This window comes from Oncorhynchus mykiss, chromosome 3 (assembly GCF_013265735.2).
Source record: "Oncorhynchus mykiss isolate Arlee chromosome 3, USDA_OmykA_1.1, whole genome shotgun sequence".
Lineage (NCBI taxonomy): Eukaryota > Metazoa > Chordata > Actinopteri > Salmoniformes > Salmonidae > Oncorhynchus > Oncorhynchus mykiss.
Genome location: NC_048567.1, coordinates 80,796,765 through 80,822,645, shown reverse-complemented (window position 1 = coordinate 80,822,645; position 25,881 = coordinate 80,796,765). Strand labels below are relative to the sequence as shown.

At 50.0% G+C, this 25,881-nt stretch overlaps 1 protein-coding gene across 4 annotated transcripts in view; it reads left to right on the top strand.

The window, feature by feature from the left end:
* LOC110518808 (FTS and Hook-interacting protein homolog) overlaps window positions 1-25,651 on the top strand; it is a 77,130-nt gene extending 51,479 nt beyond the window's left edge. For 2 of the 4 annotated variants that reach the window (XM_036975299.1, XM_036975300.1), the window contains exons 6-13: window positions 871-1,116; window positions 1,672-1,839; window positions 5,602-5,681; window positions 7,267-7,436; window positions 11,627-13,081; window positions 15,110-15,288; window positions 18,621-18,786; window positions 22,073-25,651. In XM_036975299.1, coding sequence (XP_036831194.1) covers window positions 871-1,116; window positions 1,672-1,839; window positions 5,602-5,681; window positions 7,267-7,436; window positions 11,627-13,081; window positions 15,110-15,288; window positions 18,621-18,786; window positions 22,073-22,383 — 2,775 coding nt within the window. In that variant the 3' untranslated portion in view covers window positions 22,384-25,651. Of the gene's footprint in view, window positions 1-870; window positions 1,117-1,671; window positions 1,840-5,601; window positions 5,682-7,266; window positions 7,437-11,626; window positions 13,082-15,109; window positions 15,289-18,620; window positions 18,787-18,921; window positions 19,617-22,072 lie in introns of those variants that run through there. The other 2 variants (XR_005051391.1, XM_036975301.1) reach the window with 2 other exon arrangements.
* The last annotated feature ends 230 nt before the right edge of the window (window positions 25,652-25,881 follow it).

Sequence of the window (25,881 nt, the reverse complement as noted above, 5' to 3'; positions counted from 1 at the left end):
GTTTATTGGTAATGTCAGACTGTAGATGGGGGTTTATTGGTAATGTCAGGCTGTAGATGGGGGTTTATTGGTAATGTCAGGCTGTAGATGGGGGTTTATTGGTAATGTCAGGCTGTAGATGGGGGTTTATTGGTAATGTCAGGCTGTAGATGGGGGTTTATTGGTAATGGTCAGGCTGTAGATGGGGGTTTATTGGTAATGTCAGGCTGTAGATGGGGGTTTATTGGTAATGTCAGGCTGTAGATGGGGGTTTATTGGTAATGTCAGACTGTAGATGGGGGTTTATTGGTAATGTCAGGCTGTAGATGGGGGTTTATTGGTAATGTCAGGCTGTAGATGGGGGTTTATTGGTAATGTCAGGCTGTAGATGGGGGTTTATTGGTAATGTCAGGCTGTAGATGGGGGTTTATTGGTAATGTCAGACTGTAGATGGGGGTTTATTGGTAATGTCAGACTGTAGATGGGGGTTTATTGGTAATGTCAGGCTGTAGATGGGGGTTTATTGGTAATGTCAGGCTGTAGATGAGGGTTTATCTCAGAGTTTAGCTCACGCTACACATTGTTCTCCCCAAAGAATGTAAGAGGGCCGCTGCTCCACCTTGTGGACTGGCTTTGCCAATATGTAAAAAATACAACAATATGACTTCATCTTTTAAGGCCTTATTTTTTTTAAACATTTTTTATATCAGCTACAGGTGTTCATAAATCTCAACCTGTTTATCTTTCCCCCAGAATTCTCATACTGTGCTGCCAACACGCCTTAAATCCTTCTCATCTTGTACAAATATCCAAATATGGTCTTCCCTTTCCTCTTTAATTCAGTCCTAACCCCCCCTTTACCTCTCCTCTTCCTCTGCTAACCCTCTCCAGGTGCTGGCCACGGGCCTCAGTGCTCTCTACTCCTCCCTGCCGAGGAAGATAGAGGTACGGGGGGATGACTGGCACGCTCTGCGCAGGGAGGACTGGATGGGCGTGTCCTCTCTGGTGCTCTTCATGAACTCTCTGGAGTTCTGTAACGCTGTCATCCAGGTGGCTCACCCCCTGGTCCGTAGCCAGCTGGTCGACTACGTTCACAACGGCTTCCTGGTCCCTGTCATGGGACCCGCCCTACATAAGGTAGGGGGGGGGGGGGGTCATCTAGCCTGAGCATCGCTTTCACTGATCGATTGATTGATTGATTGATTGATTGATTGCAATTATGTGATCATTAAAAGTAGTAACTAGGCTGCTCCTCAGTATTAGCCATGTTTAAAACATTTATTATACTCTAGTTGTTAAAACATGTCATGCTGCCAACAACCTTCATCAGAATTATATCTTAATATGTAGAAAATATATATATTTTTTAAAGTATGAAAACTACTTTAAGTCGCTTTGGAGAAGAGCGTCTGATAAAACACTAAAATGTTAATGTGTTGACCATCCTGTATTTCTCCCTCCCACTCTCTCTCTCTCTCTCTCCCTCCCTCCCACTCTCTCTTTGTCTCTCTCTCTCCCTCCCTCCCTCCCACTCTCTCTTTGTCCCTCCCTCCCTCCCTCCCTCCCTCCCCCTTTCTCTCTCTCTCCCTCCCTCCCCCTTTCTCTCTCTCTCCCTCCCTCCCTCCCTCTCACTCTTTCTTCCTCCCTCTCACTCTTTCTTCCTCCCTCCCTCCCCTCCCTCCCTCCCTCCAGTCATCTGTAGATGAGATGATAGCCAGTACAGCCTACCTGGATCTGTTCCTGCGCAGCGTGACGGAAACAGCTCTCCTCAAAACCTTCCTACGCTTCATCCTCATGCATCGCCATGACAACGACACCATCCTGGACACCTTGCTGACGCGCGTCAGCAGCAACTCCAGGGTCAGTAGTACAGTAACGGTGTGTGGTGCATTAATAGCGGAGATGTAGGTATCGGTCCCCGGGTTCAAATGTTTAACGTACTGGTGGATCGGTCCGCGGGAGCCCAAACCGATTTAATTAAGCATGCGTTGGTCAGAAAACCGATACAAATCAAATGAAATGTTATTGGTCACATACACATGCTTAGCAGACGTTATTGTGAGTGAGTGTAGTGAAATACTTATAGATCCAACAGTGCAGCAGTATCTAACAGGTCATATCTAACAAATTCCACAACAAAACCTAATATCTAACAAATTCCACAACAAAACCTAATATCCTAACACATTCCACAACAAAACCTAATACACACAATCTAGTAAAGGAATGGAATGAGAATATATTAAGTATAAAATATATGGCTGAGCAGTGACAGAGTGGCTGAGATGCAATAGATAGTAAATAATATATATTGAAGGATACAGTATACAGTATTTACATATGAGATGTGTAAAGCGAGATATGTAAACATTATTAAAGTGACTAATGATCCATTTATTAATGTGGCCAGTGATTTCAGGTCTGTATGTTGGCAGCAGCCTCTCAATGTTAGTGGTGGCTGTTTAACAGTCTGATGTCCTTGAGATAGAAGCTGTTTTTCAGTTTCTCTGTGTTAGTGATGGCTGTTTAACAGTCTGATGTCCTTGAGATAAAAGCTGTTTTTCAGTTTCTCGGTCCCCTGCTTTGATGCACCTGTACTGACCTCGCCTTCTGGATGATAGCGGGGTGAACAGGCAGTGGCTCGGGTGGTTGTTGTCCTTGATGATCTTTTTGGCCTTCCTGTGACATCGGGTGCTGTAGTTGTCATGGAGGGCAATTAATTTGCTCTCTGGTGATGTGTTGGGCAGACCTCACTACCCTCTGGAGAGCCCTGCGGTTGTGGGCAGAGCAGTTGCCGTACCAGGTGGTGATACAGCCCGACAGGATGCTGTCAATTGTGAATCTGTAGAAGTTAGTCAGGGTTGTAGGTGACAAGCCACATTTTTTTCAGTCTCCTGAGGTTGAGGGAGGCGCTGTTGTGCCTTCTTTATCACTCTGTCTGTGTGCGTGGACCTTTTCAGTTTGCCGGTATGTACACAGAGAAACTTAACTTTCCACCTTCTCCACTGCTGTCCCTTCGATGTGGATAAGGGGGTGCTCCCTCTGTTGTTTCCTGAAGTCCACAATCATATTTTTTGTTTTGCTGACATTGAGTGAGTGGTTATTTTCCTGGCACCACACTCCGAGGGTCTCGTCGTTGTTGGTAATCAAGCCTACCTGCAGACTTGATAATTGATATAGGAGGGGGCTGAGAACGCACCCTTGTGGGGCCCCATTGTTGAGGATCAGCAGAGTGGAGATGTTGTTTCCTACCTTCACCACCTGGAGGCGGCCTGTCAAGAAGTCCAGGACCCAGTTTGATGATGAGCTTGGAGGGTACTATGGTGTTGAATGCTGAGCTGTAGTCAATGAACAGCATTGTTATATAGGTATTCCTCCCCCTTGCGGAGGGAATAACTACAGTTTGTATTTGGCCATGTTTCCAATTCGCCGGTTCACTCATATTTTAATTCCAAAAATACCTCTATCTGTTGTGACTGAATTGCTGCATCCTCTCCTTCGGTTCAGTAGCCTGTCCCAACTGTTATGCATGTGACTGCGAATGACTGTCAGATAAGTGAGCGCGGTGTCGGAGACACAGCTGATCGCGACAACCAGATTGTATGCCAACCCCTGTTCTTTTCGTAGGCTGTTCCTAAATCTGGCACATTCAGCATTCAAATGCTTTGTAAAATTGGCTTTGGTTTAAACAGTCGGTGTACTTGGTCATTTTTTTTTTTTACATGAACAGGGTATCATTTCATAAAAGGACAGTAATCATTTCGGCATTCCAAATTCCAAACGGTGCAAACCATTCGCTTTCGAGAGACGGGGATAAAAATGAAAAAGCTGCATTTTATTCATTGGCTAAATGCCACGCTAGTCTCTGAATATAAATACTGACATAGTACTAGCTCAAAACCTTCTTCAAAAATGACAAGTTAATCAGGGAATGGTGATATCGGGGGGCATCCCCCCCCCCCCCCCCAATCTGATAGTGGGGTGGTAGAGGCTTTGTCTGCACAATGGCTCAGCTCAGGTGCCTACTCACATTGACATTAACACTCACCCATTCGCTCACTGACTCACATACTATCCTCTCACTCGCTGACTCACAAACTCTCTCCTCTCACTCACTGACTCACAAACTCTCTCCTCTCACTCGCTGACTCACAAACTCTCTCCTCTCACTCACTGACTCACAAACTCTCTCCTCTCACTCGCTGACTCACAAACTCTCTCCTCTCACTCGCTGACTCACAAACTCTCTCCTCTCACTCGCTGACTCACAAACTCTCTCCTCTCACTCGCTGACTCACAAACTCTCTCCTCTCACTCGCTGACTCACAAACTCTCTCCTCTCACTCGCTGACTCACAAACTCTCTCCTCTCACTCGCTGACTCACAAACTCTCTCCTCTCACTCGCTGACTCACAAACTCTCTCCTCTCACTCGCTGACTCACAAACTCTCTCCTCTCACTCGCTGACTCACAAACTCTCTCCTCTCACTCGCTGACTCACAAACTCTCTCCTCTCACTCGCTGACTCACAAACTCTCTCCTCTCACTCGCTGACTCACAAACTCTCTCCTCTCACTCGCTGACTCACAAACTCTCTCCTCTCACTCGCTGACTCACAAACTCTCTCCTCTCACTCGCTGACTCACATACTCTCTCCTCTCACTCGCTGACTCACAAACTCTCTCCTCTCACTCACTGACTCACAAACATGCTAATGTTCTGCTGTTTCTATCTATCTCTACGTGTCTAATGTTCTGTTGTTTCTCTCCTACAGCTGTGTCTAATGTTCTGTTGTTTCTCTCCTACAGCTGTGTCTAATGTTCTGTTGTTTCTCTCCTACAGCTGTGTCTAATGTTCTGTTGTTTCTCTCCTACAGCTGTGTCTAATGTTCTGTTTCTCTCCTACAGCTGTGTCTAATGTTCTGCTGTTTCTATCTATCTCTACGTGTCTAATGTTCTGTTGTTTCTCTCCTACAGCTGTGTCTAATGTTCTGTTGTTTCTCTCCTACAGCTGTGTCTAATGTTCTGCTGTTTCTCTCCTACAGCTGTGTCTAATGTTCTGTTGTTTCTCTCCTACAGCTGTGTCTAATGTTCTGTTGTTTCTCTCCTACAGCTGTGTCTAATGTTCTGTTGTTTCTCTCCTACAGCTGTGTCTAATGTTCTGTTGTTTCTCTCCTACAGCTGTGTCTAATGTTCTGCAGTTTCTCTCCTACAGCTGTGTCTAATGTTCTGTTGTTTCTCTCCTACAGCTGGGTCTAATGTTCTGTTGTTTCTCTCCTACAGCTGTGTCTAATGTTCTGTTGTTTCTCTCCTACAGCTGTGTCTAATGTTCTGCTGTTTCTCTCCTACAGCTGTGTCTAATGTTCTGCTGTTTCTCTCCTACAGCTGTGTCTAATGTTCTGCTGTTTCTCTCCTACAGCTGTGTCTAATGTTCTGTTGTTTCTCTCCTACAGCTGTGTCTAATGTTCTGCTGTTTCTCTCCTACAGCTGTGTCTAATGTTCTGCTGTTTCTCTCCTACAGCTGTGTCTAATGTTCTGTTGTTTCTCTCCTACAGCTGGGTCTAATGTTCTGCTGTTTCTCTCCTACAGCTGTGTCTAATGTTCTGTTGTTTCTCTCCTACAGCTGTGTATGGTGTCTTTGAGCCTGTTCAGGACTCTGCTCTCTCTCAACTGTGAAGACCTCATGTTGCAGCTCGTTCTCAGGTAGACTACGCAGACAGACAGTTTCTATGTGGAATGCCTGCGTAGTCTATGTGGAATGCCTGCGTAGTCTATGTGGAATGCCTGCGTAGTCTATGTGGAATGCCTGCGTAGTCTATGTGGAATGCCTGCGTAGTCTATGTGGAATGCCTGCGTAGTCTATGTGGAATGCCTGCGTAGTCTATGTGGAATGCCTGCGTAGTCTATGTGGAATGCCTGCGTAGTCTATGTGGAATGCCTGCGTAGTCTATGTGGAATGCCTGCGTAGTCTATGTGGAATGCCTGCGTAGTCTATGTGGAATGCCTGCGTAGTCTATGTGGAATGCCTGCGTAGTCTATGTGGAATGTCTGCGTAGTCTATGTGGAATGTCTGCGTAGTCTATGTGGAATGCCTGCGTAGTCTATGTGGAATGCCTGCGTAGTCTATGTGGAATGCCTGCGTAGTCTATGTGGAATGCCTGCGTAGTCTATGTGGAATGCCTGCGTAGTCTATGTGGAATGCCTGCGTAGTCTATGTGGAATGCCTGCGTAGTCTATGTGGAATGCCTGCGTAGTCTATGTGGAATGCCTGCGTAGTCTATGTGGAATGTCTGCGTAGTCTATGTGGAATGCCTGCGTAGTCTATGTGGAATGTCTGCGTAGTCTATGTGGAATGCCTGCGTAGTCTATGTGGAATGCCTGCGTAGTCTATGTGGAATGCCTGCGTAGTCTATGTGGAATGCCTGCGTAGTCTATGTGGAATGCCTGCGTAGTCTATGTGGAATGCCTGCGTAGTCTATGTGGAATGCCTGCGTAGTCTATGTGGAATGCCTGCGTAGTCTATGTGGAATGCCTGCGTAGTCTATGTGGAATGCCTGCGTAGTCTATGTGGAATGTCTGCGTAGTCTATGTGGAATGCCTGCGTAGTCTATGTGGAATGCCTGCGTAGTCTATGTGGAATGCCTGCGTAGTCTATGTGGAATGCCTGCGTAGTCTATGTGGAATGCCTGCGTAGTCTATGTGGAATGCCTGCGTAGTCTATGTGGAATGCCTGCGTAGTCTATGTGGAATGCCTGCGTAGTCTATGTGGAATGTCTGCGTAGTCTATGTGGAATGTCTGCGTAGTCTATGTGGAATGCCTGCGTAGTCTATGTGGAATGCCTGCGTAGTCTATGTGGAATGCCTGCGTAGTCTATGTGGAATGCCTGCGTAGTCTATGTGGAATGCCTGCGTAGTCTATGTGGAATGCCTGCGTAGTCTATGTGGAATGCCTGCGTAGTCTATGTGGAATGCCTGCGTAGTCTATGTGGAATGCCTGCGTAGTCTATGTGGAATGCCTGCGTAGTCTATGTGGAATGCCTGCGTAGTCTATGTGGAATGCCTGCGTAGTCTATGTGGAATGCCTGCGTAGTCTATGTGGAATGCCTGCGTAGTCTATGTGGAATGCCTGCGTAGTCTATGTGGAATGCCTGCGTAGTCTATGTGGAATGCCTGCGTAGTCTATGTGGAATGCCTGCGTAGTCTATGTGGAATGCCTGCGTAGTCTATGTGGAATGCCTGCGTAGTCTATGTGGAATGCCTGCGTAGTCATTGTATTGTTGTCGTGCAGGTATCTTCTACCCTGTACCCATGTGATGTTGAGTCAGAGGCGTGCCGTCAGGGACACCGATCTCTATGGTAAATCAGCTGACAAGTTCCTGTCCCTCATCCCAGAGTGCTGCCGCCTCAGCGTACTGCCCTCTGCTGAGCGGGAGGAAGAACCTGCCTTCTGGGGGAAAGGTAACCAACTGGACACTCTGTTATTGACACTTTATACAGATAGTAAGGAAATGAGACGGGGAGACAGGAGAATGGGAGACAGGAGAATGGGAGACAGGAGAATGGGAGACAGGAGAATGGGAGACAGGAGAATGGGAGACAGGAGAATGGGAGACAGGAGAATGGGAGACAGTGGGAAGGTTTGACGCTTGGGTTGATCCCTGGTCTCCTGTGTTGGGAGGGGTTGATCCCTGGTCTCCTGTGTTGGGAGGGGTTGATCCCTGGTCTCCTGTGTTGGGAGGGGTTGATCCCTGGTCTCCTGTGTTGGGAGGGGTTGATCCCTGGTCTCCTGTGTTGGGAGGGGTTGATCCCTGGTCTCCTGTGTTGGGAGGGGTTGATCCCTGGTCTCCTGTGTTGGGAGGGGTTGATCCCTGGTCTCCTGTGTTGGGAGGGGTTGATCCCTGGTCTCCTGTGTTGGGAGGGGTTGATCCCTGGTCTCCTGTGTTGGGAGGGGTTGATCCCTGGTCTCCTGTGTTGGGAGGGGTTGATCCCTGGTCTCCTGTGTTGGGAGGGGTTGATCCCTGGTCTCCTGTGTTGGGAGGGGTTGATCCCTGGTCTCCTGTGTTGGGAGGGGTTGATCCCTGGTCTCCTGTGTTGGGAGGGGTTGATCCCTGGTCTCCTGTTGGGAGGGGTTGATCCCTGGTCTCCTGTTGGGAGGGGTTGATCCCTGGTCTCCTGTGTTGGAGGGTTGATCCCTGGTCTCCTGTTGGGAGGGGTTGATCCCTGGTCTCCTGTGTTGGGGGGTTGATCCCTGGTCTCCTGTGTTGGAGGGTTGATCCCTGGTCTCCTGTGTTGGAGGGTTGATCCCTGGTCTCCTGTGTTGGAGGGTTGATCCCTGGTCTCCTGTGTTGGAGGGTTGATCCCTGGTCTCCTGTGTTGGGAGGGGTTGATCCCTGGTCTCCTGTTGGGAGGGGTTGATCCCTGGTCTCCTGTTGGGAGGGGTTGATCCCTGGTCTCCTGTTGGGAGGGGTTGATCCCCGGTCTCCTGTGTTGGAGGGTTGATCCCCGGTCTCCTGTTGGGAGGGGTTGATCCCCGGTCTCTTGTGTTGGGGGGTTGATCCCCGGTCTCCTGTGTTGGGAGGGGTTGATCCCCGGTCTCCTGTGTTGGGAGGGGTTGATCCCTGGTCTCCTGTGTTGGGAGGGGTTGATCCCTGGTCTCCTGTGTTGGGAGGGGTTGATCCCTGGTCTCCTGTGTTGGGAGGGGTTGATCCCTGGTCTCCTGTGTTGGGAGGGGTTGATCCCTGGTCTCCTGTGTTGGGAGGGGTTGATCCCTGGTCTCCTGTGTTGGGAGGGGTTGATCCCTGGTCTCCTGTGTTGGGAGGGGTTGATCCCTGGTCTCCTGTGTTGGGAGGGGTTGATCCCTGGTCTCCTGTGTTGGGAGGGGTTGATCCCTGGTCTCCTGTGTTGGGAGGGGTTGATCCCTGGTCTCCTGTGTTGGGAGGGGTTGATCCCTGGTCTCCTGTTGGGAGGGGTTGATCCCTGGTCTCCTGTGTTGGAGGGTTGATCCCTGGTCTCCTGTTGGGAGGGGTTGATCCCTGGTCTCCTGTGTTGGGGGGTTGATCCCTGGTCTCCTGTGTTGGAGGGTTGATCCCTGGTCTCCTGTGTTGGAGGGTTGAACCCTGGTCTCCTGTGTTTGGGGGTTGATCCCTGGTCTCCTGTGTTGGGGGGTTGATCCCTGGTCTCCTGTGTTGGGGGGTTGATCCCTGGTCTCCTGTGTTGGAGGGTTGATCCCTGGTCTCCTGTGTTGGAGGGTTGATCCCTGGTCTCCTGTGGGGGGGGTTGATCCCTGGTCTCCTGTGGGGGGGGGTTGATCCCTGGTCTCCTGTTGGGAGGGGTTGATCCCTGGTCTCCTGTGGGGGGGGGGGGGGGGGGGTTGATCCCTGGTCTCCTGTTTGGGGGTGATCCCTGGTCTCCTGTTTGGGGGTGTTGAAATAAGTGGTTAATAGCTGTCTGTTTGTTTTAGTTTATCCAACACACATGATGGAACATTGGTTTCATCACAGCATTTGAAACAAATGGTTTCACCAGAACTGCTTCTTGGTCTTTGTCTTCTCCACCTGGCCTCCTCCTCTCCTCTCCTGATCCCTCCGCTGTCCCCCCCACCTGATCCCTCCGCTGTCCCCCCCACCTGATCCCTCCGCTGTCCCCCCCACCCGATCCCTCCGCTGTCCCCCCCACCTGATCCCTCCGCTGTCCCCCCCACCTGATCCCTCCGCAGTCCCCCCCTCCTGATCCCTCCGCTGTCCCCCCTCCCGATCCCTCCGCTGTCCCCCCCACCTGATCCCTCCGCTGTCCCCCCCCACCTGATCCCTCCGCAGTCCCCCCCTCCTGATCCCTCCGCTGTCCCCCCTCCTGATCCCTCCGCTGTCCCCCCTCCCGATCCCTCCGCTGTCCCCTCCACCTGATCCCTCCGCTGTCCCCCCCACCTGATCCCTCCGCAGTCCCCCCCTCCTGATCCCTCCGCTGTCCCCCCTCCCGATCCCTCCGCTGTCCCCCCCACCTGATCCCTCCGCTGTCCCCCCCCACCTGATCCCTCCGCAGTCCCCCCCTCCTGATCCCTCCGCTGTCCCCCCTCCTGATCCCTCCGCTGTCCCCCCTCCCGATCCCTCCGCTGTCCCCTCCACCTGATCCCTCCGCTGTCCCCCCCACCTGATCCCTCCGCTGTCCCCCCCACCTGATCCCTCCGCTGTCCCCTCCGCTGTCCCCCCCACCTGATCCCTCCGCTGTCCCCCCCACCTGATCCCTCCGCTGTCCCCCCCACCTGATCCCTCCGCTGTCCCCCCCACCTGATCCCTCCGCTGTCCCCCCCACCTGATCCCTCCGCTGTCCCCCCCACCTGATCCCTCCGCTGTCCCCCCTCCCTGATCCCTCCGCTGTCCCCCCTCCCTGATCCCTCCGCTGTCCCCCCTCCCTGATCCCTCCGCTGTCCCCCCTCCCGATCCCTCCGCTGTCCCCCCTCCCGATCCCTCCGCTGTCCCCCCTCCCGATCCCTCCGCTGTCCCCCCTCCCGATCCCTCCGCTGTCCCCCCCACCCGATACCTCCGCTGTCCCCCCCACCTGATCCCTCCGCTGTCCCCCCCCACCTGATCCCTGCCGCGCTTTGTTTTTGAGTTGCCACAGCTGCCACAGCTCACAGAGATAAATAACCTGCATAACTGTGTTGAACCCAGACAGATGATCTATTTGCCAAAGAAAAGCGAATGTGCTTTTACAGAACTTTATTTAAACTGTGTTTGGTAGAAATGGGGATGTTTCTTTTAGTGTGGTCGGCAATGGTTCTGTCGTGGAGCAGTGCCACGCTAAAATGAATGCAGAGGGACCCGTCATGGTGTTGTGTTAAAAGTTGGAGGAAGTTGAAGTGTTGAAGGATAACCATGGCTGACGTTCCTCCCTGTTATGTGCTCTTTGTCTCCGTCCGTCTCTGTCTCCGTCCCCCTGTCTGTCTGTCTGTCTTCCCCGTCTGTCTGTCTTCCCCGTCTGTCTGTCTTCCCCGTCTGTCTGTCTTCCCCGTCTGTCTGTCTTCCCCGTCTGTCTGTCTGTCTGTCTGTCTTCCCCGTCTGTCTGTCTGTCTGTCTGTCTTCCCCGTCTGTCTGTCTGTCTGTCTGTCTTCCCCGTCTGTCTGTCTGTCTGTCTTCCCCGTCTGTCTGTCTGTCTGTCTTCCCCGTCTGTCTGTCTGTCTGTCTTCCCCGTCTGTCTGTCTTCCCCGTCTGTCTGTTTGTCTGTCTTCCCCGTCTGTCTGTCTTCCCCATCTGTCTGTCTTCCCCATCTGTCTGTCTTCCTCATCTGTCTGTCTTCCTCATCTGTCTGTCTTCCTCATCTGTCTGTCTTCCTCATCTGTCTGTCTTCCTCATCTGTCTGTCTTCCCCATCTGTCTGTCTTCCTCATTTGTCTGTCTTCCCCATCTGTCTGTTTGTTTGTCTGTCTTCCCCATCTGTCTGTTTGTTTGTCTGTCTTCCCCATCTGTCTGTTTGTCTGTCTACCCCTGGCTGTCTGTCTGTCTGTCTGTCTGTCTTCCCCGTCTGTCTGTTTGTCTGTCTACCCCTGGCTGTCTGTCTGTCTGTCTCTCCCCCTGTCTGTCTCTCCCTATCCGTCCATCCATCTCCCCCTATCCGTCCATCCGTCTCTCTGTCTCTCCCTGTGTCTGTCTGCAGTACTGAACAGCCCCAGCTCAGAGTCTCCTGTGCACCCCAAACCGAGCACTCCGTCCCGCCTGGCCCTCTTCATGCGCCAGCAGAGCACCGCACTGCCCTTCACCCCCTCCCCCACTGAGACGGTCCCCTCGTCCCCCCGCGGGGGCCCTAGCACCCCCCTGTCCCCCGACAGCCCCATGCACCCCGTCCCAGAGGGGCTGGACTGGGAGTCGGGGTACCTGGAGTACCTCAGGGACGCCCGTAGGGGGGTAGAGCTGTGCTCCTGGGCCTGCCGGAACTGGTCAGCCCCCTACGACGGAGAGGACCCCTCACCCAACACGGCCCCTCTACTGCCCCCGCCCCCCACCTCCAACCCCTCCCTGGCCATGTTCCCAGAGCACTTCTCCTTCCAGCAGGGAGGAGGAGGTGGTAGTACCTCCCACGGCCAGCAGAGGGCAGCGGTGGTGGCAGCAGCGCGGTCAGAGTGGAGCAGTACAGAGAGGGACAGTGGAGAGTGGGACGTCACCATCGGTAAAAACAACTGTACCATCAGCCTCACGCCCCGCACCAAGAAACGCAGCCTGCAGAGAGAGGAGGTCCCCCTCCCCAAACCTCTCCACCTCCCTCCTGACTCTACCTCTGCCTCCGTCCCTGACCCCTCTGCTGCCCCCCACCTCCCCTCCGGCCTCTCCATAGGCCCTCACCAGGCCATCTTCAATGGAACGTCGTCGGGGGGTCAGGAGGACGGGTGTCCAGACAGCCAGGATGGAGGGATGGAGGTTAAGAAGGTGAAGAGAGATTTGGACGAGCAGCAGCAGCACGGAGACTCTAGTCAGAACGTTGCAGTAGGTGCCAGCCCAACCCCGGTCCCTACCCCGGCCCAGTCCTGTGGGCCCCTACAGGGGTTGCACAGGGAAGGGAATGGAAGTGTGACTGGGGAACACTCCAGACGTCTAACATCACACGTACAGAGTCACACCCAGGATCAGCCGGCTCCGTGGACTCCAGGAGCCTGTGCCAACTCCTCCAACGTCAGCCTGACCCCTCAGGTCCCTGGATCGGGACCTCCAGAGGCAATGCTCTCTACCCAGTCAGAAGCAGTGGAGAGGCTGATCTCTGAGCTCCTGGATGGGGCTGGACCGGGGGAGGGGGGGCAGCAGGGGCCTGGGGAGGGGGGCCAGCAGGGGCCTGGAGACTCCAACGGCCAGGGCATCAGCATCGAGGCCTTCACCCAGGAACTCCGGGAGTTGGAGGAGAGGGTGAGGGAGAGGAGCAGGGGGGTGGGGCTTCTCAGACAGCTGGAGGAGACCACCAGAGACCCCGACTCAGAGGAACCACTGCCCCCCTCACCCCTGGACTCTGACCTGATTGGGAATGGGGCAGGGGCTGGAGTGGAGCCCAAGGTAGTGGGGTCAGCTGTGGGGCTGTGCAGCCCTGCCAGGCCTCTAGGACAGCCATCCGCTCAGCCCTACACAGGTGAGAAAGACCACCACACTACAGTGTAATGTGTATCAATCTGTTTTGATGTTTGTTTTGGGGATGATTGCTAAATATTGATTTGGTGTTTGATGTTGGATGATGCTCATCGTGGATGATGCTCAATTGTTTGACATTTAATGTTGGTTTTATATATTTTAAAAAAAATGGGGTGTTTGGTGTGACACAGTAAATTAATACAGACAGTTTGGTGTGACACAGTAAATTAATACAGACAGTTTGGTGTGACACAGTAAATTAATACAGACAGTTTGGTGTGACACAGTAAATTAATACAGACTGTTTGGTGTGACACAGTAAATTAATACAGACTGTTTGGTGTGACACAGTAAATTAATACAGACTGTTTGGTGTGACACAGTAAATTAATACAGACAGTTTGGTGTGACACAGTAAATTAATACAGACAGTTTGGTGTGACACAGTAAATTAATACAGACCGTTTGGTGTGACACAGTAAATTAATACAGACCGTTTGGTGTTTGGTGTGACAGTAAATTAATACAGACCATTTGGTGTGACACAGTAAATTAATACAGACAGTTTGGTGTGACACAGTAAATTAATACAGACCGTTTGGTGTGACACAGTAAATGAATACAGACCGTTTGGTGTTTGGTGTGACACAGTAAATTAATACAGACAGTTTGGTGTGACACAGTAAATTAATACAGACCATTTGGTGTGACACAGTAAATTAATACAGACAGTTTGGTGTGACACAGTAAATTAATACAGACAGTTTGGTGTGACACAGTAAATTAATACAGACAGTTTGGTGTGACATAGTAAATTAATACAGACTGTTTGGTGTGACACAGTAAATTAATACAGACTGTTTGGTGTGACACAGTAAATTAATACAGACTGTTTGGTGTGACACAGTCAATTAATACAGACAGTTTGGTGTGACACAGTCAATTAATACAGACTGTTTGGTGTGACACAGTAAATTAATACAGACAGTTTGGTGTGACACAGTAAATTAATACAGACAGTTTGGTGTGACACAGTAAATTAATACAGACCGTTTGGTGTGACACAGTAAATTAATACAGACAGTTTGGTGTGACACAGTAAATTAATACAGACCATTTGGTGTGACACAGTAAATTAATACAGACCGTTTGGTGTGACACAGTAAATTAATACAGACCGTTTGGTGTGACACAGTAAATTAATACAGACAGTTTGGTGTGACACAGTAAATTAATACAGACCATTTGGTGTGACACAGTAAATTAATACAGACTGTTTGGTGTGACACAGTAAATTAATACAGGCCGTTTGGTGTGACACAGTCAATTTATACTGTCTGTTTATACAGAGCATTCGGAAAGTATTCAGGCCCCTTGACTTTTTCCACATTTTGTTAGGTTACAGCCTTATTCTAAAATGTGTTAAATTGTTTTTTCCCATCATGAATCTACACACAATACCCCATAATGACAAAGTTATAACAGGTTTTTTAAAATGTTTGCAAATGTATAGAAATATGACATTTACATAAGTATTCAGACCCTTTACTCCGTACTTTGTTTAAGCACCTTAGGTAGTGATTACAGCCTCAAGTCTTCTTGGGTATGTCAATTTGCAAAAAAAAATTATTAAAACCTGTTTTCTCTTTTGTCATTATGTGGTATTGTGTGTAGATTCATGAGGTCATTTAAAAATAATAATAATCATTTAGAATAAGGCTGCACCACTTATTCAGTAAATATATTCTCTCTCTGTCTCTCTGTGTCTCTAATAAGATTGATGAGGACATTTAAAAATAAACATTTAGAATAAGGCTGTAACGTAATAACATATGGATAAAGGTTGAAAGGGCCCGAATACTTTTCCAATTGTATATTTGGTGAGACACTGTAAATTTAATTCTGACTGTTGCTTCCTTTTGATATTTAGTGTTGTCTTGTTTTTTCATGTTGGATCTAGCCATCCATCCGTTAGTGTGCTGGTGCACCCTCTCCCTGCGTTCTCACGTTCTCTCCCTCTCCCCGTCAGGTCCGTTTATGGTGGTTCTGTTTGCCAAGCTGGAGAACATGCTCCAGAACTCTCTGTATGTGAACATCTTGCTGACAGGGATCCTGTGCCAGCTAGCCTGCTACCCTCAGCCCCTGCTCCGATCCTTCCTCCTCAACACCAACATGGTGTTCCAGCCCAGCGTCAAGTCTCTCATACAGGTAGGAAGACATCACTGTGTTCCTGGTCTGGTAGAAAGACATCACTGTGTTCCTGGTCTGGTAGAAAGTCTCTCATACAGGTAGGAAGACATCACTGTGTTCCTGGTCTGGTAGAAAGACATCACTGTGTTCCTGGTCTGGTAGAAAGACATCACTGTGTTCCTGGTCTGGTAGAAAGTCTCTCATACAGGTAGGAAGACATCACTGTGTTCCTGGTCTGGTAGAAAGACATCGCTGTGTTCCTGGTCTGGTAGAAAGTCTCTCATACAGGTAGGAAGACATCACTGTGTTCCTGGTCTGGTAGAAAGACATCACTGTGTTCCTGGTCTGGTAGAAAGTCTCTCATACAGGTAGGAAGACATCACTGTGTTCCTGGTCTGGTAGAAAGACATCACTGTGTTCCTGGTCTGGTAGAAAGTCTCTCATACAGGTAGGAAGACATCACTGTGTTCCTGGTCTGTTTGAAAGACATCGCTGTGTTCCTGGTCTGGTAGAAAGTCTCTCATACAGGTAGGAAGACATCACTGTGTTCCTGGTCTGGTAGAAAGTCTCTCATACAGGTAGGAAGACATCACTGTGTTCCTGGTCTGGTAGAAAGTCTCTCATACAGGTAGGAAGACATCGCTGTGTTCCTGGTCTGGTAGAAAGTCTCTCATACAGGTAGGAAGACATCGCTGTGTTCCTGGTCTGGTAGAAAGACATCACTGTGTTCCTGGTCTGGTAGAAAGTCTCTCATACAGGTAGGAAGACATTGCTGTGTTCCTGGTCTGGTAGAAAGTCTCTCATACAGGTAGGAAGACATCGCTGTGTTCCTGGTCTGGTAGAAAGTCTCTCATACAGGTAGGAAGACATCGCTGTGTTCCTGGTCTGGTAGAAAGACATCACTGTGTTCCTGGTCTGGTAGAAAGTCTCTCATACAGGTAGGAAGACATCGCTGTGTTCCTGGTCTGGTAGAAGGTCTCTCATACAGGTAGGAAGACATCACTGTGTTCCTGGTCTGGTAGAAAGTGTATATTTCCAGGCAAACATCGGGGGTTGTGTGATGTTTACTAAGTAGCTGTTATTTTGTAAATGACCACATTCTGCCTCAAGGGTCAGTTGCCCATCTCTTCTAATCTCTTGCCCTAACATCACCTGGCTGTCCTCTGCTGACCTCCATCACTCATCTTCGCTCTGTTTCCTTCAACTGCTGACCACTTTCTCCTATGACCTATGCCCTCTGCTGCTCTCTCAATGGACTGTTTATACAGAGCATTCAGGAAGTATTCAGACCCCTTGACATTTTCCACATGTTGTTACATTACAGCCTTACTCTAAAATTGATTCAATTGTTTTTTCCCCCCCTCAATCTAAACACAATAATGTTGTGACAATGACAAAGCAAAAACTGGTTTTTAGACATGTTTGCAAATGTATATAGAAATGAAAAATCTGAAATATCAAATTTACATATGTTTTCAGACCCTTTACTCAGTACTTTGTTGAAGCACCTTTGGCAGTGATTACAGCCTCAAGTCTTCTTGGGGATGACACCACAAGCTTGACACACCTGTATTTCTTCTCTGCAGATCCTCTCAAGCTCTGTCAGGTTGGACAACGCTATTTTCAGGTCTCTCCAGAGATGTTCGATCAGGTTCAAATCTTGGTTTCATCAGACCGGAGCATCTTGTTTCTCATGCTCTGAGTCCTTTAGTTGCCTTTTGGCAAACTCCAAGCTGGCATGTACCTTTTACTGAGGAGTGGCTTCCGTCTGGCCACTTTAGCATAAAGGCCTGATTGGTGGAGTGCTGTAGAGATGGTTGTCCTTCTGGAAGGTTCTCCCATCTCCACAGAGGAACTCTGGAGCTCTGTCAGAGTGACCATTGGGTTCTAGGTCACCTCCCTGACCAAGCCTCTTCTCCCCTGATTGCTCAGTTTGGCCGGGCGGCCAGCTCTAGGAAGAGTCTTGGTGGTTCCAAGCTTCTTCCATTTAAGAAAGATGGAGGCCACTGTGTTCTTGGGGACCTTCAATACGGCAGACATGTTTTTGGTACCCTTCCTCAGATCTGTGCCTCGACACAATCCTGGCTTTGTTTTTGCTCTGACCTGCGCTGTCAACTGTGCGACCTTATATAGACAGGTGTGTGCCTTTCCAAATTATGTCCAAGCAATTGAATTTACCACAAGTGGACTCCAAGCAAGTTGTTGAAAAAATCGCAAGAATAATCAATGGAAACAGGATGCACCTGAGCTCAATTTCGAGTCTCATAGCAATGAATACTGAATACTTATGTAAACGAGGTATTTCTATGTATTTATTTCTTATAAATGTTTTCACTTTTTCACTGTCATTATGGGGTATTGTGTGTAGATTGATGAGGAAAATCATTGTATTTCATCCATTTTTAAATAAGGCTGTAACGTAAGAACATGTGGGAAAGGGTCTGAATACTTTCTGAATGCACCGTACTTCAGAATAGCTGGAGGCCATATGGCTGTATGTTTTTTGTAATGATCAGATTACTTACTATCTCCCTGTCTCCTCATTCCCCTGTCTCCTCGCTCCCATCTCCCTCCTCTGCCTGCTCTGCCTTCTCTCTCTGCCCTTCCTCCTCTCTTCCCTCTCCCCCTTCCTCCTCTCTCTTCCCTCTCCCCCTTCCTCCTCTCTCTTCCCTCTCCCCCCTTCCTCCTCTCTCTTCCCTCTCCCCCCTTCCTCCTCTCTCTTCCCTCTCCCCCCTTCCTCCTCTCTCTTCCCTCTCCCCCCTTCCTCCTCTCTCTTCCCTCTCCCCCCTTCCTCCTCTCTCTTCCCTCTCCCCCTTCCTCCTCTCTCTTCCCTCCCCCCTTCCTCCTCTCTCTTCCCTCCCCCCTTCCTCCTCTCTCTTCCCTCCCCCTTCCTCCTCTCTCTTCCCTCCCATCTCCCTCCTCTGCCTGCTCTGCCTTCTCTCTCTGCCCTTCCTCCTCTCTTCTCTGCCCTTCCTCCTCTCTTCCCTCCCCCTTCCTCCTCTCTCTTCCCTCTCCACCCTTCCTCCTCTCTCTTCCCTCTCCCCCTTCCTCCTCTCTCTTCCCTCTCCCCCCTTCCTTCTCTCTCTTCCCTCTCCCCCCTTCCTCCTCTCTCTTCTCTCTCTCCCCTTCCTCCTCTCTCCCCCCTTCCTCCTCTCTCCCCCTTCCTCCTCTCTCTTCTCTCTCCCCCCTTCCTCCTGTCTTCCTCCTCTCTTTCCTTCCTCCTCTCTCTTCTCTCTCCCCCCTTCCTCCTCTCTCTTCTCTCTCCCCCCTTCCTCCTGTCTTCCTCCTCTCTTTCCTTCCTCCTCTCTCCCCACTCCCCCCCATCTCTCCAACTCTCTCCCCTGCCTCAGGTTCTGGGCTCAGTAAAGAACCGCATTGAGGTGTTTGCAGCATCCCATGAGGACTTCCCTGCCATGCTGAGGAAAGCCCAGCGCTACCTGGTTGCCAGGGGCAAGGTGGACTGGGCTGACTCTTCCCCCATGGGGGTACCCACCCTGCGACGCTCTGATTCCCTGGGTGAGAGAGACACACACACACACACAACACACAAACACACACACCCTGTAGTAGCACATTGGAAAGCTAGAGAGAATGAATAATGCAGAGGCTGTGTTGTAGTTGATTTGGGGGATTTGTGCCATCTGTTCACAGGGTTACTGGGTTGAATGGAATTGGATAGGCAGCAGCAGGGAGGGTGTCTGGATGGTTCTGGTTCGGCTGCTACTGTCTGGATGGTTCTGGTTCGGCTGCTACTGTCTGGATGGTTCTGGTGTGGCTGCTACTGTCTGGATGGTTCTGGTTTGGCTGCTACTGTCTGGATGGTTCTGGTTTGGCTGCTACTGTCTGGATGGTTCTGGTGTGGCTGCTACTGTCTGGATGGTTCTGGTGTGGCTGCTACTGTCTGGATGGTTCTGGTGTGGCTGCTACTGTCTGGATGGTTCTGGTTCGGCTGCTACTGTCTGGATGGTTCTGGTTCGGCTGCTACTGTCTGGATGGTTCTGGTTCGGCTGCTACTGTCTGGATGGTTCTGGTTCGGCTGCTACTGTCTGGATAGTTCTGGTTCGGCTGCTACTGTCTGGATAGTTCTGGTCTGGATGGTTCTGGTTTGGCTGCTACTGTCTGAATAGTTCTGGTTTGGCTGCTACTGTCTGGATGGTTCTGGTGTGGCTGCTACTGTCTGGATGGTTCTGGTTCGGCTGCTACTGTCTGAATAGTTCTGGTTTGGCTGCTACTGTCTGGATGGTTCTGGTGTGGCTGCTACTGTCTGGATGGTTCTGGTTCGGCTGCTACTGTCTGAATAGTTCTGGTTTGGCTGCTACTGTCTGGATGGTTCTGGTGTGGCTGCTACTGTCTGGATGGTTCTGGTGTGGCTGCTACTGTCTGGATGGTTCTGGTTTGGCTGCTACTGTCTGGATGGTTCTGGTTTGGCTGCTACTGTCTGGATGGTTCTGGTTTGGCTGCTACTGTCTGGATGGTTCTGCTTTGGCTGCTACTGTCTGGATGGTTCTGGTGTGGCTGCTACTGTCTGGATGGTTCTGGTCTGGATGGTTCTTGTTTGGCTGCTACTGTCTGGATGGTTCTGGTGTGGCTGCTACTGTCTGGATGGTTCTGGTTCGGCTGCTACTGTCTGGATGGTTCTGGTTCGGCTGCTACTGTCTGGATGGTTCTGGTTCGGCTGCTACTGTCTGGATAGTTCTGGTCTGGATGGTTCTGGTTTGGCTGCTACTGTCTGGATGGTTCTGGTGTGGCTGCTACTGTCTGGATGGTTCTGGTTCGGCTGCTACTGTCTGAATAGTTCTGGTTTGGCTGCTACTGTCTGGATGGTTCTGGTGTGGCTGCTACTGTCTGGATGGTTCTGGTTCGGCTGCTACTGTCTGAATAGTTCTGGTTTGGCTGCTACTGTCTGGATGGTTCTGGTGTGGCTGCTACTGTCTGGATGGTTCTGGTGTGGCTGCTACTGTCTGGATGGTTCTGGTTTGGCTGCTACTGTCTGGATGGTTCTGGTTTGGCTGCTACTGTCTGGATGGTTCTGGTTTGGCTGCTACTGTCTGGATGGTTCTGGTTTGGCTGCTACTGTCTGGATGGTTCTGGTTTGGCTGCTACTGTCTGGATGGTTCTGGTTTGGCTGCTACTGTCTGGATGGTTCTGGTTTGGCTGCTACTGTCTGGATGGTTCTGGTTTGGCTGCTACTGTCTGGATGGTTCTGGTTTGGCTGCTACTGTCTGGATGGTTCTGGTTTGGCTGCTACTGTCTGGATGGTTCTGCTTTGGCTGCTACTGTCTTGATGGTTCTGGTGTGGCTGCTACTGTCTGGATGGTTCTGGTGTGGCTGCTACTGTCTGGATGGTTCTGCTTTGGCTGCTACTGTCTGGATGGTTCTGGTGTGGCTGCTACTGTCTGGATGGTTCTGGTGTGGCTGCTACTGTCTGGATGGTTCTGGTTTGGCTGCTACTGTCTGGATGGTTCTGGTGTGGCTGCTACTGTCTGGATGGTTCTGGTGTGGCTGCTACTGTCTGGATGGTTCTGGTCTGGATGGTTCTTGTTTGGCTGCTACTGTCTGGATGGTTCTGGTGTGGCTGCTACTGTCTGGATGGTTCTGGTCTGGATGGTTCTGGTTTGGCTGCTACTGTCTGGATAGTTCTGGTCTGGATGGTTCTGGTTTGACTGCTACTGTCTGGATGGTTCTGGTGTGGCTGCTACTGTCTGGATGGTTCTGGTCTGGATGGTTCGGCTGCTACTGTCTGGATGGTTCTGGTTTGGCTGCTACTGTCTGGATGGTTCTGGTTTGGCTGCTACTGTCTGGATGGTTCTGGTTTGGCTGCTACTGTCTGGATGGTTCTGGTTTGGCTGCTACTGTCTGGATGGTTCTGGTTTGGCTGCTACTGTCTGGATGGTTCTGGTGTGGCTGCTACTGTCTGGATGGTTCTGGTTTGGCTGCTACTGTCTGGATGGTTCTGCTTTGGCTGCTACTGTCTTGATGGTTCTGGTGTGGCTGCTACTGTCTGGATGGTTTTGGTGTGGCTGCTACTGTCTGGGTGGTTCTGGTTCGGCTGCTACTGTCTGGATGGTTCTGGTGTGGCTGCTACTGTCTGGATGGTTTGGTGTGGCTGCTACTCTCTGGATGGTTCTGGTTTGGCTGCTACTGTCTGGATGGTTTGGTGTGGCTGCTACTGTCTGGATGGTTTGGTGTGGCTGCTACTGTCTGGATGGTTTGGTGTGGCTGCTACTGTCTGGATGGTTTGGTGTGGCTGCTACTCTCTGGATGGTTCTGGTGTGGCTGCTACTGTCTGAATAGTTCTGGTTTGGCTGCAGCAGTCAGCCAGGCTGGTGCAGTTGGTCATCTGACACTGGTTATTACATCATCACTGTCTCTAGTGAACCAGTCTGGAACTGTGTTCTGGCCACATGAACAATCACACACAGACATGGGCACCTAATATGTACCCATGTCTATATATGCACGTTTTAGAGTTTTAAACTGACATAATGGACCTGTTTTAAACTGACATAACGGACCTGTTTTAAACTGACATAACGGACCTGTTTTAAACTGACATAACGGACCTGTTTTAAACTGACATAACGGACCTGTTTTCAACTGACATAACGGACCTGTTTTCAACTGACATAACGGACCTGTTTTCAACTGACATAACGGACCTGTTTTCAACTGACATAACGGACCTGTTTTCAACTGACATAACGGACCTGTTTTAAATGGGCCACCTGTCCTGTCTGTCTGTTGTGTCAGTCTGTTTTATCTTAACCACTTGCTATGCTGTGTGTTGCTGTCTCCTTTTCAGTGAAGAGCCGGAAACCTTCGCTAGGCGACCTGATCATGAGACACACCAACAGCCCCACGCGGGCACGCCACGCCGCCCAACTTGCCCTGGCCCACGTACGAGACGGCGGCCAATCGCTGCACAGTGCCCTGTTCCGGGGAGGGACTGGGGGAGGGGCGTCGGGGCTGGAGAAACAGGTGGAGGCTCTGAGGGTGAAGAACGCCGTCTACTGCGCCGTCATCTTCTCTGAGTTCCTCAAGGAGCTGGCCGCTCTGGCCCAGGAGCACGCCGTCTCCATGCCCTTCCTCCAGAGCCACGACACCGAGGAGTGATGCTGTCAGTCTCCGTGCCCTTCCTGAGGAGTGATGCTCCCAATTCTGCGTCCCAATTCTACACCATCCTCCCAATGTGTGGTCTTGCAGACTCCCCATCATGATTGAAAAGCATTGGCTGAAGGCATTTCTTTCCCTACCATTTTAAATCTATGATGGAATGTGATCTGGGGAATGTCTGGACCCCCCATGTCCACAAAACATCTCAGATTATCATCCGTTTTAAACTTTTAAATCACATGGACAGGTCCTAGACGGGCACCCCTCCTCGGAGACACTTTGTGGACGTGGGTTCTTTCCTCGGTCCAGCTACCGTTTACCCCCCTTCCCTCCTGCAGGGGGCAGAGGGGAGCACTGACAGGGCTGAGCGCTGCAGGGAAGAGACGAGGGAGAGGGGGGGGGGACGACAAGGTTAATTCGGACAATGAGAAATCGAAGAAGGGAATTGCTGTATGTGAAAGAGTATTAGGGGAGAGACTACAAAACTCTTCTGTTATGAGACTGTGCATATCATGTAAATATTGTTTATGTGGATATATACTATGAACGCTAACTCTCAGTACATGTAGATTTTAGAGGGTGGTCTGTAGTGTACATGGGTACGTGGTGCTGAGTCAGCTCTTTCCACTCTCCTCTCTTTAGTAAATGATGCTCATTGGACATTGTACCAGCTTAAAAATGAGAACAAGGTTAAAGCTTCCGTCTTTTTAGGAGATTAGGCAACAACAAAAAATGCCCCCCCCCCCGACTTTCATTTCGCTGTTCGGGTACAGAGCATCTCAAGAAGACACATCTTTTGTTTTGTGTTTTGAAACGCATCGCCTCAGCGTTGGAGATTTAACAAGAAGGGAGGAATGGGAGAGGAGGGGTCTGGGAAAGGGAAGGAAACCAGAGGACAGAGATCCTCTGGATCTGTCCTGGAAAACGTGCTGGACAGAGATCCTCTGTAACTGTCCTGGAAAACGTGCTGGACAGAGATCCTCTGTAACTGTCCTGGAAGACGTGCTGGACAGAGATCCTCTGTAACTGTCCTGGAAGACGTGCTGGACAGAGATCCTCTGTAACTGTCCTGGAAGACGTGCTGGACAGAGATCCTCTGTAACTGTCCTGGAAAACGTGCTGGACAGAGATCCTCTGTAACTGTCCTGGAAGACGTGCTGGACAGAGATCCTCTGTAACTGTCCTGGAAGACGTGCTGGACAGAGATCCTCTGTAACTGTCCTGGAAGACGTGCTGGACAGAGATCCTCTGTAACTGTCCTGGAAAACGTGATGGACAGAGATCCTCTGTAACTGTCCTGGAAGACGTGCTGGACAAACGTGTTCATGTTTTATCATTCATATTTTAAATTGAATTGTATTATTTATTTTCTAAATGAAACCTTTTTTAAGACATATCAATGCCATGTGGGAGTGGCAAAATCTCAACGTGTGTGTGTGTGGTGCATGTATTAGAATGTCTCCCTTCTCAGAGGAACACTATCCAGTCAGTTGTCAGGCCTGCACCTGGTGTTGCCATGGCAAAGGTGTGTTTGTGTTCTGGTGTTGCCATGGGAAAGGTGTGTTTCTGTTCGGGTGTTGCCATGGGAAAGGTGTGTTTCTGTTCTGGTGTTGCCATGGGAAAGGTGTGTTTCTGTTCGGGTGTTGCCATGGGAAAGGTGTGTTTCTGTTCTGGTGTTGCCATGGGAAAGGCATGTTTCTGTTCTGGTGTTGCCATGGGAAAGGTGTGTTTCTGTTCGGGTGTTGCCATGGGAAAGGTGTGTTTCTGTTCTGGTGTTGCCATGGGAAAGGTGTGTTTCTGTTCTGGTGTTGCCATGGGAAAGGTGTGTTTCTGTTTTGGTGTTGCCATGGGAAAGGTGTGTTTCTGTTCTGGTGTTGCCATGGGAAAGGTGTGTTTCTGTTCTGGTGTTGCCATGGGAAAGGTGTGTTTCTGTTCTGGTGTTGCCATGGGAAAGGCATGTTTCTGTTCTGGTGTTGCCATGGGAAAGGTGTGTTTCTGTTTGGGTGTTGCCATGGGAAAGGTGTGTTTCTGTTCTGGTGTTGCCATGGGAAAGGTGTGTTTCTGTTCTGGTGTTGCCATGGGAAAGGTGTGTTTCTGTTCTGGTGTTGCCATGGGAAAGGTGTGTTTTTGTTCTGGTGTTGCCATGGGAAAGGTGTGTTTCTGTTTTGGTGTTGCCATGGGAAAGGTGTGTTTCTGTTCTGGTGTTGCCATGGGAAAGGTGTGTTTCTGTTCTGGTGTTGCCATGGGAATGGTGTGTTTCTGTTCTGGTGTTGCCATGGGAAAGGTGTGTTTTTGTTCTGGTGTTGCCATGGGAAAGGTGTGTTTTTGTTCTGGTGTTGCCATGGGAAAGGTATGTTTCTGTTCTGGTGTTGCCATGGGAAAGGTGTGTTTCTGTTCTGGTGTTGCCATGGGAAAGGTGTGTTTCTGTTCTGGTGTTGCCATGGGAAAGGCATGTTTCTGTTCTGGTGTTGCCATGGGAAAGGTGTGTTTCTGTTCTGGTGTTGCCATGGGAAAGGTGTGTTTCTGTTCTGGTGTTGCCATGGGAAAGGTGTGTTTCTGTTCTGGTGTTGCCATGGGAAAGGTATGTTTCTGTTCTGGTGTTGCCATGGGAAAGGTATGTTTCTGTTCTGGTGTTGCCAATGGAAAGGTGTGTTTCTGTTCTGGTGTTGCCATGGGAAAGGTGTGTTTCTGTTCTGGTGTTGCCATGGGAAAGGTGTGTTTCTGTTCTGGTGTTGCCATGGGAAAGGTGTGTTTCTGTTCTGGTGTTGCCATGGGAAAGGTGTGTTTCTGTTCTGGTGTTGCCATGGGAAAGGTGTATTTCTGTTCTGGTGTTGCCATGGGAAAGGTGTGTTTCTGTTCTGGTGTTGCCATGGGAAAGGTATGTTTCTGTTCTGGTGTTGCCATGGGAAAGGTATGTTTCTGTTCTGGTGTTGCCATGGGAAAGGTGTGTTTCTGTTCTGGTGTTGCCATGGGAAAGGTGTGTTTCTGTTCTGGTGTTGCCATGGGAAAGGTGTGTTTCTGTTCTGGTGTTGCCATGGGAAAGGTGTGTTTCTGTTCTGGTGTTGCCATGGGAAAGGTGTGTTTCTGTTCTGGTGTTGCCATGGGAAAGGTGTGTTTCTGTTCTGGTGTTGCCATGGGAAAGATGTCTCTGCTCAGAAGGCTTAAAGTTGTGTTGTGGGACTGAGGTAGGAAAGGCTAGTCAGAGCACTATAATAGGCAGAAGGATCAATGAGTTAGCCAGCTAACTTCAATAAACAACCAGAAATAACTAGAGATTTTTTTCCTCATTGAAGACGTGCTCTGAAATTTAGGTGACTACCAAATATTTCTTAAAACTCCTACTCTGGGCTGGATGTGTCATTGTGTACTGCTGACATGCAGAATTACTATTTTACCTCAATTAGTCACAGAAAGCGACTGTTTTTATGGAATTATTTTATTTAGCCTTCATTTAACTAGGCAAGTCAGTTAAGAACAAATTCTTATTTACAATGGTGG